The following is a 15,740-nucleotide window of genomic DNA, read 5'->3' as shown; positions in this document are numbered from 1 at the left end:
AAAGCACGTTACCCTACAAACTAGAGTCCCTCCTCTTATATTCCAAAGGAACTTTTATTGTTTTATTTGGTTGTGAAATAATTAAAGGAATAGCCATTTTTATAAAAATAAAAAATAGCTAATACTACCTTCTTCATGGTATAAGCTATTCTATGATTGAGAAATAAACTCAAAAAATGATAAAGATCAAAATACTCTTTACAAATTTTAAAAATTAATATTATTTTTTCTCTCTCCTCCTCCTTTCCTTTAATTTTAATTTCTAATAAACTATTAATATTTTAAAATATTAATGATTAAATTATAAATAAAATATTTTAAATAAATTATAAATTATTAATATTTAAAAATAAATTAAATTAAATTAAATTAAATAGTCATAATAATATTTCAATTATAAATAAAATATTAATAATTAAATTATCAATTAGTAATATTTAAAATAAATGATAAATTATTAATATTTAAAAAATATATTAAATTAAGTTAAATTAAATAATCATAATAATATTTCAATTATAAACAAAATATTAATATTTTAAAATGTCAATGATTAAATTATAAATCAGATGTTAATAATTAAATTATCAATTATTAATATTTTAAATAAATAATCACTTATTAATATTTAAAAAATAAAATAAAAAATAATTATATCTTATAATAAATATTTTTATCTTTTTATCCTCTATTCATTTCTTATTCTAAAATTATTTTTATCAACTAAATACAACGATAAATCATAAAAATTATATATTTTTTATTTTATTCGTAATACTCAATTACATAATAGCTATTTTATTTTATAAATTATTTTATTAGACTCTATTCTAATATAAAAATCATGTATTCCCTTTTTCTGTTGTTGATCTAGTAAGATAATATTCTTGTTCCTAGTAATAATTTCAGATTTCGAAAGGAGTGGTTACAAACTAAAGTGTTAGGTGTCACCCATAAAGAAATTCTAGAAGCAAATAATGACATTTGGGGTTGAAGTTATGCGTCAAGGGCGGCAAAGTCTTAAAGCGTTGTGGAAAAAGGTTGTACTCGCTCGATTCATAAACGACAAATGCTTGGACCCAACGCTTAGAAATTACCTAACAATGTGACTAACTGACTATACTACTCAACAATTATAAACAGGAAACAGGACTTTCGTCAAATGAGAATTTGAGAAATGGAATCTGAGGGACTCATCAGAGATGGATTTGGTGGTTCATTACCTGTTGAGAATGTCCAAGCTCTTGCATCCAAGAACCTGAAAGACATCCCATCCAGGTACATTAGGCCAGAGGTTGAGTTCGATGTGATTGCTCTCGATGAATCCCTTGGGATCCCAGTGATTGACATGAGCAAGCTTGGCCATGCTGATGAACTGGAAAAACTCCATTGGGCTTGCAAAGACTGGGGCTTCTTCCAGGTACCTAATCTGTGCATATATTTCTTGATGACTTTGTCATTGTATACAAAGATCGCCTTAGTAGTTTATATTGATCGTGGAACAGTTAATCAATCATGGGGTAGGAGATGAAGTGATTGAGAAGATGAAGATTGACATACAGGAGTTCTTTGAGTTGCCACTGGAGGAGAAGATGGCTTGTGCACAGCTACCAAATAACATTGAAGGCTACGGCCAAGCCTTTGTAGTGTCAGAAGACCAAAAGCTTGATTGGGGTGACATGCTGTTCCTTCTTCCCCAGCCTGTGCCCATAAGAAACATGAGATTCTGGCCTACAATCCCCTCTTCATTCAGGTAACCACAAATCGGCGTGCAATATACCAAATCAAGTCAATTAATCAAAGTATTAATCGTCCGCTACTTCGTTTGTTTCCAGAGAAACCTTGGAGAAATACTCAATGGAGCTACAAAAGGTTGCAACTCATCTCATGAGGCTGATGGCGAAGAACCTGGGAACTGATCTTGAGACTCTTGCAAGCTTCTTTGAGGATGGGACACAAGGCATAAGAATGAACTATTATCCACCTTGCGCACAGGCAAATAAGGTTATTGGTTTATCACCACACTCTGACGCTACAGCCTTGACGCTGTTGATTCAGGGTAATGAAGTCGACGGATTACAAATCAAGAAAAATGGCAAGTGGGTGCCCGTCAAGCCCATCCCCGGTACATTTGTCATCAATATCGGAGACGTGATTGAGGTAATATATTTGTAGTTACATAGACTCAAGACTTCGACAGATTGTGCATAGATAATGATCCTAAGCTAAGGGCTCTTATTACTACAGATTATGAGCAATGGAGAATATAAAAGCATAGAACACAGAGCTGTGGTGAACCCGGTGACGGAGCGCCTGTCAATTGCCGCATTTCATAGTTCAAACAGAAGCACCAAGATTGGTCCTTTGCCAGATCTTGTCAAGGCAAAGGAAGCCAAGTACAGGACCATGTCACATGAGGAGTTCGTGAAACTGAGTGTAAGTAGCAAACTTGATGGGAAAGGTCTCTTAGAACAAATGAAGCTCTAATTCATACTCTTAGTCACACTTTATATCACCTCTTTTGTTCGTGTTAAACACTTCGAAGCTAATTTTACCATAAGTTTATCCAAAAAGCAAAGAAAATTTTGGTTACATAAAGTTGTAATGAAAGGAACCTGCTCCAGCCTGATGGTACAGTTGCCATTAACATGATTATCCGATTAGGAAATTTGTTTCACCGTACAGCTCCAAGGCTCATTTATCATTTCGGTACTCTGTTCCAAAATAGAATGCATTGCAAAAGAAATTGAATTCTCAGAACATCCGTTGCACAGTGAAGTAAAACATCAGATTAAGTTTGGTATAATTCTCATATCATTTACACTACACTAGCAAGGCAAGAGACCTCAAAAAGTCAATAACACTTAAAAAGAGACCTAATAAATCTATCATAAACAATCACCCCATATTAAAACTGATGCAGAAAAGTCTTGAGTCTCTAGACACGATTGTTGATCATAAGATCCGGCCAAATCACAGTTCGTCAAGAAGAAGGCGTGAGAACAAGGAGCATTCGAGAGGTTATCTAACGTTATACTTACCTTGAAAAACTCACATATAATAGAACATGGGCATGACAATACAATCTTTCAAAAGATAGCCCTTGACAAGAACCCATGGCAGAATCCTAGTACTCAAGTAAAATTTGACAGTGTCCTGTGTGCGACAAACATTCTAAATTGCATCAGTCGGCTAATACAATCATCTGCCACTCACAAGTCAAAACACAATTACCACTCACTGCCTTCCAAAGATAATTCTATTTTTGACTTTTCCTAATTACACTTTTTCTTTTAAAATTTTGATATTTTACATACTACGTGAGAAGAAGCTAAGCCTAGATTTTGCTAATAAGTGTCATAGCAAAACCTGCTAAGCTTACCTTTACTTTAGAGTTTTCAATCTGATAAAGCACAATTTCTAGTTAGAGAGCTATTTTCATGCCCCAAAAGATCCCAAGGAATCATAAACCCTCTCTAATAATGATGTAGTCATCATGTTTTTGAGTTACAACTTCAACCATTTAGAACATTGACATAACACCCATAATAACTAAATGAAAGGATTTTCATTCAAAATTTAGCATGACCTATCTCCTTTATCTATATCAAGGCATAAACTTAATCACCTTATGCTTAGAACATGCTAAACTTTAAATGAAATCCCTACCACCAGTTATTAATGTTTTCAAATACCCTTGTACATGAGCGCTTTAGATTAACTCTCTGAAACACTTCAAGTTTAGAAAGGAAAAGTTCTGAATTTCATTTCTATTTAGTTTTAAACCCAAATGATATACATAAAAAAAAAAATCAAAGCAGTATTGCTTTGACCAAAAGGGAAAAAAGAACACAAAGACAGAGGAATGCTTGGTTTCTGGAGACACGCTAACACACATGACAACCTAATGCGCAATCCAAAAAACAATTCAAGTCGGCATTCCTTATTATTATAAAATGTTTACTTAACCAAAAACATTAATGAAAGAAAAGGGCATCAGTTCTCCAAGGTGATAGCATCAGGGAAAGATTATCAGACGCAAATTACCCACTAAACAAAAGAATTCCTCAGTTGCCCAAGCGCATAGCCATAATGGAAAATTAGTTTAATTGATAAAACGAATTAAAGAAAAACTTTAACATTGAATGGCTTAGCACACAGAAAAAGGTTCCATCAACATCTATTGCAGTTAAAAAATTATTTTGGAGATGGAATCAAACTCAAATCTCAGCCCAACCCTACAAATGCCTTTACCACCATGCTAGTATATAAGACATGATTAATAAGCATATAGCCATCATAACTCTAGTGATAAAGGAATCCAGAGAGCTAGTATAATATCAGGGTTCAATTCCTAAACAAAACAAAGTTTTCAAACATATAAAAAAAGTGGGCATCAGGTCTCCAAGGTGTTTTGGCATCAAAGAAACAATTCAGCCGCAAATTACCCATTAAAAAAATGAGATTCATCACATGCCCCATAACAAAAATCAGAAAAAACAAGTTCAAACCCTGAACCCTAACAAATCAAAACGACCAGGAAATTTATAAGAGAAAGGGGAAGGAATAAAAAGGCAATCAGAACCTGTCGGAACTTCAAGGTAACATCAAACTGTTAGATCAGTGGATTGACAGACCATTGAGTTTCTATCATCACATCGTTTTTACTCCTCCCATTAAAAAGAAATCCCATTTTAACAACCTTCAAAAATTTTAGAACAAAATCCAAAAAGGGTAAGCTCAGAACTTCTTAGAGGGATTGTGTTACCGTCACAGGAGACTCCTCTGGTACACAGAAAAATGTTCATCACTGCACTTTCAAAGAAACCCAAGAGGATTTTGTGTTTAACTACACATAGCAAAGCAAAAAATGAAAATGAAGCTAGAAACAGAACAAGGACAGCATTTAATTGAGAAAAATTCAGAGGCTAGCCTAGGCATCGAAGCTGAAGAATGGACGAAGCCCCGCAGCGAAAAGGGTATTTATAGATGCAGAGAGAAAACCCTAGTTTGTGGCAAATAACGAATTTCTAAATATTAAAAAAAAAAATAGAGTGAAGTTATGGGCTTTGGGCTTATGTTGGATTTAAGCCTTAGGGTTTGTAAAATCTTTTAAGGACTCCAAATTTTTATAGTATTTGAATGTTTGGAATTTATTTCTTTTATGTTTAAGGAGAAACTATACTTTAAGCAAATTTTCTAAGTAGAATAGAATAAAAATAAAAATATTTCATAAAACCAACAGTTGGAATGATTTTTTGGAAAATTTTATTTATTTCCTCATTTTTTCCTGAAAACTTGCAGGGAGTTGGTCCAAAAATAAAAATTATTTTGCTCTTTGAATTTTTATTTGAAAATATATAATATTTAATCGTTCAGTTTATAATTGATGCATTGTTAATGTGTAATATTTATACACTAGACACTAAAAAGTGTTAAAACATTATTTATAAATAGTATTCAGAATTTATACACCGATGGTGTAATCGATTATAAACTTTAATCCTTTGCATATCCAATTTGAAAATAATTCATTAATCAAATTCTTTAATTTGATGCAAAGCCAATTCATTTATCTATTTTGAACAATTTAAATAAACCTCCAAACATTGCCTTTAACAATCCGTTCAATTGGCCAAAAGAGAAAAACTCTGTTCTGGATTTAAGTTGGAGGATATACATGTACAAGTCTAAACAAAAAACAAACGGGAAAATAGACAGCCATCCAATCAACAAGAATGAATATACATGATTCTGGTGCTGTTCAAACTGGTCCGACAAGGATTCAGACATGTAGGCTGGAAAACCTTGGATATAATGTTGAGGTTGTCAGATAAATCTGTCCCACAGAGAAACAAATCCTGCAGAAAAGTACCAGACACCTGTATTTTAAGTTTTGAACCAGCCAGTTTGCAGTATTGTTGGGTTGGGTTTGGTTTTGAGACAGGGATTCAAGTTATGATGATGTTGTAGTAAGAGAACATCCAACTGATGTGAGGTAATTGGAAGAAGTATTAAGACACCTTAGGCTGGAAGCAAGGACAAAAGATATCCATTTGATAAAGAGTACTAACAAAGACAGGCAATTTGCCCAGACATATGAAAGTAAGGGTTAACCAAATTATGCAAAGAGCAAGCAGCGACGAGATCTGAGACCCATGTGTTGATTCTCCATCCCCCTTGGACTGAAGGGAGATTGGAATCTAAGACCTATTCCTATCTGACGACACCCACTTTTACCACTGGAGCCAAGGCATTAGGCTGCAAAGGCATGAATTTGAAGGAGATGACACCTTTGAGAGTTCCTATCTGATTTCACTGGAAAATACTACTCACGGAACAATCATCATGAACACGCCAAATGGTTTCACCCAACAGGTTTGCCACAGAAAGAACTGTCAACTGAGGGAAGTAGTTCTTCTCTGCCACTGGAAGTGTATTTGTAATGATTACTTCTTGAAAAAGGCCACCTGATAACCTCTCTATTGCAGGAGGGCTGCCAAGTAAAGAAAAAAAAAAAAAAGGAAATGATATTGAATCATAAGGTTGATAAATATCACACAATATCTAAGTTTGAACCTAGTTCAGCAAAGGTAAGTTAAAACCTGAAAACTGCATGAGTGCAGCACGCATAAACTTCCCTCGCCCCCTCTTGGTGTAAAAGTGCTGCCCCCTTTGCAATCGTTCCTAGAAACCATGGAAAATTAGCTAGTTACCATAATCTGAGTTTAAAAGAAAGCTGATGCTTAAAAAGAACCATTTTTAGAGAAGAAAAGGAAAACCATAATCAAATTTTCTTTTCCAAAACGATAAGAAAACAATTTACAGAACATTATGAGTAGAAAACTTTACTAAAATGATAAATCTGATTTAGCAGCACTTAACTTTCAAATCCATCATGATAAGCAAAATTAATGTCTGTATTTGTAGATAAGAATAGGTTTATGAATGCCATTTTGACATTATTTTCACTCACCAGCAGTGTCAATCATATCATCCACCATAACTGCAACTTTTCCTTTTACGTCACCAATAAGGTTCATTACCTGCAAGATAGCAATTAGGCAACCATAGAAGTAAGCCAGAGAAAAAACACAGACTGAGGCTTTTAAGACTTGTTATTGGCTGCAGACATCAGATTGCTGCCTAGACTGAAACCTCTTGATATCAAATTTTAACTTCAATGGTTGTTCAAACACTTTGGGTAAACCTAAAGGTCAAGTCAATGTGGGAAGCGAGTGCAAAATGTTTCTAACTAATTGTCCGCATTATCGCTGCAAATCGTATCTCAAAAACCACAGAATAAGAGTAAATATAGTAGCAGAAATCAACATGGAAGAAAGACAATGACAGCAGAGTTGTGGAGAAAACATTACCTCTGCAACATTGTGTCCATGACGCCTTTTATCCACAATGGCTAAAGGTGCATCTGAGAGCTTCTTTGCAAAAGCGCGTGCCCTTGCAACTCCACCAACATCAGGTGAAACCACTACCAAGTCATCAGAACAGGTTCTCTTGCTGGCAAGATAATCAAGAATCACAGGCTACAGTCCACAGAACAAACAAAGAAAATCATTTTTTTTGAAAAGCCAAATAAAGAAGATCATTAATCACAGAATCATTGACAGTCAACAATTATAAGTTTGAATTTCATGACTATTTACCTGGCAGTATACATGGTCCACTGGAATATCAAAGTAACCCATGGACTGCCCAGAATGAAGGTCACAAGCAAGAACACGGTTTGCACCAGCTTCTGTGATAAGGTTCGCAACAAGTTTGGCAGCAATGGATTCCCGCCCTTGAGTCTGAAAATAATATTGCAGACAAAGAAGAAAATAGTTTAGTATCCTCTAAAGAATACAATATTCTTCAAAACCTTCAGAAGTTCGTGCCTCATTGTAATAAAAATGGTGAGAAGCAAGAGCACTGATTCACCCAATATAGTTCTTATGTAATAAAGCACAATTTTGTTACTGATACTTATATTATGAATAACACAAAGGTCGCCAGACTAGGCTAATCTCTGATGGTTAGATTTTGATTTATCCAATTTGCAGCTGAGGTCTCCATACATAGTCATAGTTTCATCCCAGATAATTAATTGCCAAATACACAGCATTTAAATTTACCTTTCTATCAGCTCTTGCATATCCAAAATATGGAATCACTGCAGTGATAGTTTTGGCCGACGCTCTCCGACAAGCATCAACCATTATGAGAAGCTCCATGAGATTCTCATTTGCAGGAGGGCATGTTGGCTGCACTAAATATACATCACATCCCCTAACACTCTCTTGCAGCTGAACATAAATTTCCCCATCTGCAAATCGTTTTATATTGATCTTTCCCAGCTCCAGGCCCATGTACCAAGCAATTTCCTGAAACAAATAACAGAGTGAGCAAACACAAGTTCCAAGAAATGTAACAAAGAATTATAGCTCAAGCCCAGAGAAGATCAGTAATCCTAATGGTTAAACCAAGAAAGATGTGTAACTCTTGATATGATACAACATGCTCTAAAATGAATTTGAAAAATGGACTATTAAGATCAACATACATCCATATATTTAAGACAATTTGTAGGAATGCCATTCAAGCAGGCACAATACGTGCAACAGATTATCTGGTTCAAATGAAAAGTTGCAATGAACTTATACCAAAAAAGAGTCAAAAAGTTTATCTTTTGTGAAGAATTACGGCAGTTTTAGTACCACTTTTCACACTATTAGTCTATCACCCAGCAGCCGCAAAGTCAAGAGTTGATTAAGGTCTACATCATAAGATACTTATTAATCTTATCATTATCTAAATGGTTATTGAAAGTGACACCAGTCAAAAGAATCCTATACAAAGCAATACAGTTTAAACAAAATGGTAACGTAATAACCTGAGAAAGTGCAGGATTGGCGGTGCCAGAAAACAGTTTGAGCTTGGCACCATTTCTGTTTACAGTCGTCTCCATTCGAGCGGATTCCAAGAACTTGGGCAGTGTCCTTTCATTAAGGATTGGAATCGTTGGCTTCCCATTCCCATAATTCAAAGGTTGAGGCAGGTCGCATTTCTAGTATATATAAAAAAAAAAGAGCAAGCACCAACATCAATACAATTTTAAAATCACTCCAAAAATACAAAAAACAAACCCAAAATTTTGCCTTTTGTTGAAAATTTTTTCTTTTACCGGAAAATAGTAGTTGACGAATCAAAAGGAAGACAAATTTCTCAAAGAACAAAAATAAATAAATAAATAAGAACGCGTTGCACTGTCGATTTCACTATATACCCACACGTGCAGCACATTACATACTGATAATTTTAAATTTCAACAGAAATACATAAACGAACACAGAATTATAGAATAACAGAAAGAAAAAGACAGACAGACAACCATGAACAAAGATAATAAATCTCACTTCAGAACCTTAACGACATCGAAAAGGAAATTGTAAATATATCTTTTCTTCTTAAAAAAAAAAAAAGAAGAAGTAAATATAGCTTACAAAGCTGTTAGCAGCACAGATGCGAGAACGAGGCTCATTGAAAGCGAATCCTTTGTAGCTAAGAGAGCAACGAGCGAACAGAGAAGACGAAGAGGACGACAAAAACGACGACGATTTAACAGGCGAAGGAATCGACAGCGAAACCATTCTCTTTCTTCACGCTAAACACCCTTTCCAGCAAATTGGGTTGGCGGGTTTCGGCGGTTTTAAGAAAAATTTAAGCGGCGGCGAAGGAGCGGTGGAAGGGTTGAAGGTGGGGTGGCATTCTATTGAAATGGCCGCGTGTTGTGGCTCTCCTCTCTTTTTTTTCTTCTGTTCCTCCACCACACCTGGAGTCTGACGCTACTCTTTATAAACACCTTTCTTTTTATTCTTTTATGGTAACGTGGCGTATTTATGGTAATAACAACGACGCCGTTTCCTATTTTGCCTATTCCTCTCCCACAATTGAACCTAGACAACTTTTTCGTTACCATGTATCATAACCAGAGGACCTGCTTTATTTAGAAATTTATTAGGTAAAGAAAAAATCAAACACTGGGTGATGGAGAGAGGTTAAAAAATAAAAAATTCATTTACTTAATTAATCTCGTTTAGATTATAATTAACAAACAAAAACTGAATTTGATTTATACCAAACCAAACGTTCTTCTGTTTAGGTAATCAATTCATTAAAATTGACGAACAAAATCGAATTCAATTAATAATGTGAATCAATCTTTATAAATTACAGTTAAAATCTTTTTCAATTAAAAAATGAAATAGAGTTAAAATATTTATTAACTCGGTTTTTTTTTTAAGTTATATGCATGGTAATTTGTAAAAATATACTATCAAATAATTTGAAATGACCAAGGAGTGGACATCCCAATCTAACACGGTTGGACGTGGGTTTTGGGAGTCAAAGTAAGCAAGAAAAAATGTGTTACACATTCCTTTGGAATAAAAAACATGGAACGAGGAGGGTGAAGGAAGGACCCGTTTATTGGCCCACAGCCACGTAGAAAAAGTGTAAGTCCAACTGGGCGGTGGCCGCAAGAATTTGCTTTGAACAGGCTGCAATTTTGATTCTTCCTTGTCAAACGTTTAGCCTACGATTCTCTGGACCAGGAAATTCCCAGTCCAAATTTTCTGCTGATTTATTCCATTTTGTTACTGGAAAAAGAATTTCCTTTGCCATGCTTTCGTTTGATTGGGATAGGACAGACGGAAAGAACAGTGTTCGTCTAACACGAGTTAGTTCAGTAAATATCTGTAAAATTGAAAATATTTTGAATATATAAATATAATAAAAACTTTCTATTTATTATTTATTATACATCTTAAAAATTTAAAATGAACACTTTTCCTTTTGTTGGTTTCTCAATGAATTTACATTTTTATTGATTCATGTAACATAATATGTTCCTAATCTTTACATGCAAAGAAAAGTATTCAGACGGTGCTACTACCATCTATTGTTAAATTGATAATATCTTGATTTTATAAATGTAGTAAGGGTTTTTTATTTACTGTCAATTGATTTTAAATTGAATGTTTGTTTTAAAAAAAACAAATGTATAATAGTATCAAAATAAAATAAAATATGAGATTCAAGATAATGATGTTATTTAACAAAATTAATTAGAGAAAAGAAATGACAGATTATGTACCAAAAAAAGGGAAATGACAGATTAATGATACGCTGGAGAGTTTATCCAGGTTCCAGGACGAAATTGGTCATTACCAGGTTAGGCAAGTTGGCAACCCTATCCAAGGTCATTGGTTTCTTTCCATTTCATTGTTTCTTTCTTTGCATGTTTCATTCTCAAGGTAGAAAATTATCTTTTGTTTTGTTGCTGGTTGGGCAAGTGGATAACACTGAAGACCTTATCCTCTTCAAATTCTCAGGTCAGTTGGATAGTGTGCCATGGCGGCTCAGATGCACTTTCACACAATCATTTTCTCATTGTGCTGAAGTGTGAGAAGTGCTTTTGTCAACTTTTGGAGAGTGAAATGAATTTTCACATAATCATACACACTGGAAAGAAATTTTTTTCTTTTTGGATTTTGCTAAATTCAACCATTTCACACATCAACCCCAACCACATTTTAATTGCATGTACCTAGAGCCATGCTAGAACCAGCATTTCTTGACCTTTCTGCAAACACTGCCTTCCCTTGATGATTCAAAGCATGAATGAGAGAAAGACCATAGCTTGCACATCCATGCCTCCTTGTTTCAAAAGAAGAAATAAAAATGGAAAGAATGATGAGACAGCTCATTTCCCCTTTAAAATTTGTGGCCATCCTTACAAGGTAGAAAGTTGAAACGTGTTTCCAATGCTATGAAGAAAGCAATACAGGAACCATTCTCTATCATGTTCAATGTATACAGACAGCAATGAGAAATACTATGACATTTGATGTACATAGAACACATTGTCTAGTCTAGTAGTCATATTTAATGTACTAGTTACTACTCAAGAATTGGTTGTAGCTACAGTTAAGAAGGTTTGACATGATTAAAGAAACTAATGGCTGAGACCCCGTAGCATGGCTAGAATATTAGGGCGGTGAACCAGCCTTGGGATGTTGATTTGCTTGCTGAGATTCCTGGGATAAAATGGAATTCACAAAAAGAAAATCAACTGAAACTCCAGCTTTTAAAGCATTTCACAAATAATTAAAAGTTATTAACACAAACAGCTCTAACTGAAATGAGAATTCAGCCTAGAGCGATATTATATATACATGTAAACATGAGAGAGGCCATACCCCTTGTGAGAAATGTGCTTGAGACAGAGAACTAAGATGGCAGCTTTCCATATTTTCAAGTAACTGAATTACTGTTTTCAGATGCGGAACACTGCAGAATATGTAACTAAAATGAGCCAAGAAAATTGGAAACACAATCCTATAGCTTATTAAGAATAGGTAACAGAGGGAATTCTCTCTTTCTGCACAAGTTCTTTAATTTTATGGTCTGCCTTATACACATAATAATAGTTGGGAGTCGAGGATCCATCTAGGCAATTACGTAAACAGCATCTTCATTGAGTGGCATTAACTGCTGTCTATTCCATATTTGATTTTAGTTACAGTTTTATTAAACATTTCCTACACATTTTTCATGCAATTTTATGTCTTATCTAAATTAAATTAATCAACCTTTTTGAATTCTCATCAATTCCCTGGCCTGTGATCTCCAACTGCAACACAACTTAACATGTTTCTTGAATGTAAGAAATAGAGTAATTTTAAATAGCAGAGGGTGCACATGATTTCAACCTCTGTAATCCACTGTCAATGTGGGCATCAAGCGCTGAAATCACCCTAGGCATCTGCTCTAACATCTACATCAATGAAACAGGAAAGATAGAGATCAAAGTTCAAAATTTTGCAATTGATATCGAGTATACATGTTTAATACAGCATAAAGGAATCAGACACCTGCCCAGTATTCTTGATTGTAGGGGCTTTAGCCAAAAGATTTTTCGGAAGCTTCATTAGTTGGGTCTGCAGATATGAAGTAGACAAAGATATTATTACCAAGCCAACAAAATCAAAAGAGGGAGTCAAGCAGCATGGGCACATCAACCACCATATACACTTGCCCTAATGGTAAAGTCAATGATTTTGCTTATCTTCTATCCAAGTATTTGCTTCAGCAACTGTCTATTTTTAAGATAAGCATTCCAAGAGCCATTAACCAAGTTTGCAGCATTGTTGGAAACTATATCAGGAGATGGATAGGTATTTGTGCAAAGTCAGATCCTTCAAGGAGTCCATCAGTTTATTGTAATTTACCGTTTTCCCACCTGTGTGTGATTAAATGGATGCTAGGGATTCATTGCAAAAACACTTTCTACTAAATTATGAACCCAGGCAAGACATAGACCCAAAAATCTGTCAAATTATAAGAAGAAATATATACTATAGATAAAACAAACACATTTTGTAGGTCATGTCCACATCATTGAAGGCCCATAGTAAAAAAATAAATAAATAACAAGTGAAGACCATGATAGACAAGAAGCTTTCTTCCTTATGAGGGAAATTTAGGCCAAGAAGATGACAATTTCTTTTTTTTTTTTTATAAAAAAAAGGAACAATCAAATAATGATCAGCTTTCATCTACAAATACTAACCCATCAAAATTTTCATTCCAACCAAAACCCAAACCAAAAATCAGTACTTTTATCCACAACTAAAAGTCTAAGACACGACCCACTTCGCCTTTGCCCCATTTCATCAGATTCATCCTTAACATCACAAGTCAAACTACGGAACAAAAATAATTCTTTTTTCTTCAAGCAAAGAGAATTGATTGAGCTCGTTAAATTTACAAACAGAAACAGAATAAATATAGTAACCCTGATAACTCGTAGTAGTATATAAAGTAGGTGAATACAAGAAGAAATACCTGAGAAGGAGAAGACTGCTGCATGAGGTGGAGGAGATTGGAGGTGGATTGTACAGCCTGAGAAATCTGTTCAGTCACTATTGATTTTGCTGTGCCTTCTCTGCTACTTGTCCCCTTCACATTTCCACCTCCTCCTCCAGCTGTTGCCATTTTTTTCTGCAAATTAGAAACCTTTGTCCATCAGAAGCCAAAAATTAAAAGCTTTAAGACTCAATTACTTGTGCTGTAACTGGAAAGAGATTGAGCCCAATACGGTTTATGAGCCCAGTTGGTCTTTGCATTTTCCACTTTCCAGTGGCTCGATCCATTTTCAGCCCAGCAATAGGAGAATCTGTAAACTCCTATCCATATGTAAGTTCGAGCGACACTGTTAACAAGTGAGATATTATTCTACCATTTTAACGGACTAAAGGTCTTCCATGGTATAATTGCCTTTATTAATGGCATTTAAATTACCAGAATTCTTTTACATAACGGCACCTTCTACAGGAAACTGCTACAAATTCAAGATCCTTTTACCTTACCTTCATTCATGGCTTCAACCTGACTAATTTGGCAACATACCACCGTTACTCCAAGCTCCGTAATTTAAGAACTTCTATAAATTTCCAACCCAAAACCCTTGCTAAAAACCTTCCCTTGTTCCAAGAAAACAAAGACTTCAGAAGAAACTAACCTGTCTCTGTCTGTTTGCGATGGGTTATTTTCAACAGACCCTTATGCTCTTCCTAACCCTGGCATTTGCCATGGCTATCACGCCTGCTTTCTCAGTTGTTGGATGGGAAGAACGATACATGCCAAACCCATGGCTCTGTTGGGGACAAATTAATAAACCAGATGGATGCCTGCATGAAGTTTATGCGTCCTTGGTCGAAAAGAAGGTAAACCTCAGTCGTGAATGCTGTGAAGCAGTCCAAGGTCTGTCTCTCAGGTGCAAGATATGGGTTTTTAACCGTGGAAGATTCACTCCTGAATTTGGTAATCAAGTTAAAGGTTATTGCGCTACATTTGGCATCACTCTTGCGCCCAGTTATCGTGTTTACTACCCATTGGACAACCCTTCCGGTCAGCTTTGAGGTTAAAAGGATTGAATAGTTGTTTAAAGTTGATAAATAACTGTCTTTGATCAAATAAGAGGAGTTGATATGTAGGAAGCATCAACTGCAAGAATAGAAATGAATGAATTTACCTTCAGAGGGTGGTATTTGGAGTATTATTACAATCGATTCTTCTATTATTATTTTTTGACTGAATTGACCGTTCATTTCTTGTTTTGTTATAAATAAAGCTAAAAAAGGATAATGAAATCAATTTTTTCTAATCACTGGCAACCTTCCATCCGTCTGTTATTGGTTCATTGCTTTATTTCTGAAATCAAAGGCACATAGGGCCTCTGTGATCAAAGGCAAAGGAACTTCCATCTATGGTTTTCATTCATTGCTTTATTTCTGAAACTTGCAACTAACATCGAGAAAGCATCAAATGATTAGAGTGTCTACCATATGCATTGAGAAGAAACCAGCTAGTATCCAAACAGAATCAGCCTCTCAGCAATTGAACATGGCAAATCTTGCACCATCTACCACACCACGCAGACCAAGTGAGCGCTTACTTCCTTTCAAATGTAAAATAACACACATCTTCTTTCTTCAATATTCTACTTGGTTGGGAGTAAAATATGGTCACATTGCATCACCACATTACAGTATGTTAATAGCCCAATCACAGCAGAAAAGTGTGGCGACCAATCTCCTTAAGAAACCAGACAAAACTTAGACACCTAGAATGGGTCATGATGTTCTCTTGCACAGGAATTGAAATGTGATATGCCATTT

General features: G+C 35.0%; 3 protein-coding genes, 1 long non-coding RNA gene and 4 other non-coding genes across 9 annotated transcripts; 1 reads left to right on the top strand and 7 right to left on the bottom strand.

Annotated features, from left to right (window-relative positions):
• Nucleotides 1-1,028: 1,028 nt before the first annotated feature.
• LOC108661340 (uncharacterized) lies at nucleotides 1,029-1,702 on the bottom strand. Its single transcript, XR_001927096.2, has 2 exons — nucleotides 1,561-1,702; nucleotides 1,029-1,429 (listed from the first exon to the last, which is right to left on the bottom strand). It is a non-coding gene; the product is annotated as an uncharacterized LOC108661340 (long non-coding RNA).
• Nucleotides 1,178-2,515, top strand: LOC18606091 (S-norcoclaurine synthase 1-like). The gene is made up of 4 exons (XM_018117327.2): nucleotides 1,178-1,420; nucleotides 1,506-1,753; nucleotides 1,836-2,160; nucleotides 2,248-2,515. The coding sequence occupies exons 1-4, from the start codon at nucleotides 1,178-1,180 to the stop codon at nucleotides 2,485-2,487; spliced, it is 1,056 nt and encodes a 351-aa protein (XP_017972816.2). The 3' UTR covers nucleotides 2,488-2,515.
• Nucleotides 2,516-3,988: 1,473 nt separating this feature from the next.
• LOC148763842 (small nucleolar RNA Z101) lies at nucleotides 3,989-4,080 on the bottom strand. The gene has a single exon (XR_016025619.1). It is a non-coding gene; the product is annotated as a small nucleolar RNA Z101 (small nucleolar RNA).
• Nucleotides 4,081-4,388: 308 nt separating this feature from the next.
• On the bottom strand, nucleotides 4,389-4,482 carry LOC148763841 (small nucleolar RNA Z101). The gene has a single exon (XR_016025617.1). It is a non-coding gene; the product is annotated as a small nucleolar RNA Z101 (small nucleolar RNA).
• A 92-nt stretch (nucleotides 4,483-4,574) lies between these two features.
• LOC148763840 (small nucleolar RNA snoR14) lies at nucleotides 4,575-4,662 on the bottom strand. The gene has a single exon (XR_016025624.1). It is a non-coding gene; the product is annotated as a small nucleolar RNA snoR14 (small nucleolar RNA).
• Nucleotides 4,663-4,736: 74 nt separating this feature from the next.
• Nucleotides 4,737-4,816, bottom strand: LOC148763839 (small nucleolar RNA U61). The gene has a single exon (XR_016025579.1). It is a non-coding gene; the product is annotated as a small nucleolar RNA U61 (small nucleolar RNA).
• Nucleotides 4,817-5,631: 815 nt separating this feature from the next.
• Nucleotides 5,632-9,862, bottom strand: PRS2 (phosphoribosyl pyrophosphate (PRPP) synthase 2). Its single transcript, XM_007039506.3, has 8 exons — nucleotides 9,501-9,862; nucleotides 8,891-9,064; nucleotides 8,133-8,381; nucleotides 7,665-7,808; nucleotides 7,377-7,544; nucleotides 6,977-7,046; nucleotides 6,606-6,687; nucleotides 5,632-6,496 (listed from the first exon to the last, which is right to left on the bottom strand). The coding sequence occupies exons 1-8, from the start codon at nucleotides 9,645-9,647 to the stop codon at nucleotides 6,316-6,318; spliced, it is 1,215 nt and encodes a 404-aa protein (XP_007039568.2). The 5' UTR covers nucleotides 9,648-9,862; the 3' UTR covers nucleotides 5,632-6,315.
• Nucleotides 9,863-11,755: 1,893 nt separating this feature from the next.
• On the bottom strand, nucleotides 11,756-15,010 carry TOM2B (tobamovirus multiplication 2B). Of its 2 annotated transcripts, XM_007039504.3 has the most exons (6): nucleotides 14,582-15,010; nucleotides 13,906-14,061; nucleotides 12,933-12,998; nucleotides 12,771-12,835; nucleotides 12,258-12,348; nucleotides 11,756-12,095 (listed from the first exon to the last, which is right to left on the bottom strand). In XM_007039504.3, the coding sequence occupies exons 2-6, from the start codon at nucleotides 14,053-14,055 to the stop codon at nucleotides 12,048-12,050; spliced, it is 420 nt and encodes a 139-aa protein (XP_007039566.3). In that variant the 5' UTR covers nucleotides 14,056-14,061; nucleotides 14,582-15,010; the 3' UTR covers nucleotides 11,756-12,047. The 2 variants fall into 2 exon arrangements, with proteins under 2 accessions (XP_007039566.3, XP_088660310.1); XM_088804184.1 differs by lacking the exon at nucleotides 14,582-15,010 and having other exon boundaries at nucleotides 13,906-14,100.
• Between the last annotated feature and the right edge of the window lie 730 nt (nucleotides 15,011-15,740).

The sequence above is a fragment of the Theobroma cacao genome, chromosome 3 (assembly GCF_053813885.1).
Source record: "Theobroma cacao isolate CCN51 chromosome 3, ASM5381388v1, whole genome shotgun sequence".
Taxonomy (NCBI): domain Eukaryota; kingdom Viridiplantae; phylum Streptophyta; class Magnoliopsida; order Malvales; family Malvaceae; genus Theobroma; species Theobroma cacao.
Note: the sequence above shows the minus strand (reverse complement) of the source record. Positions and strands in the feature narration are given on the sequence as shown.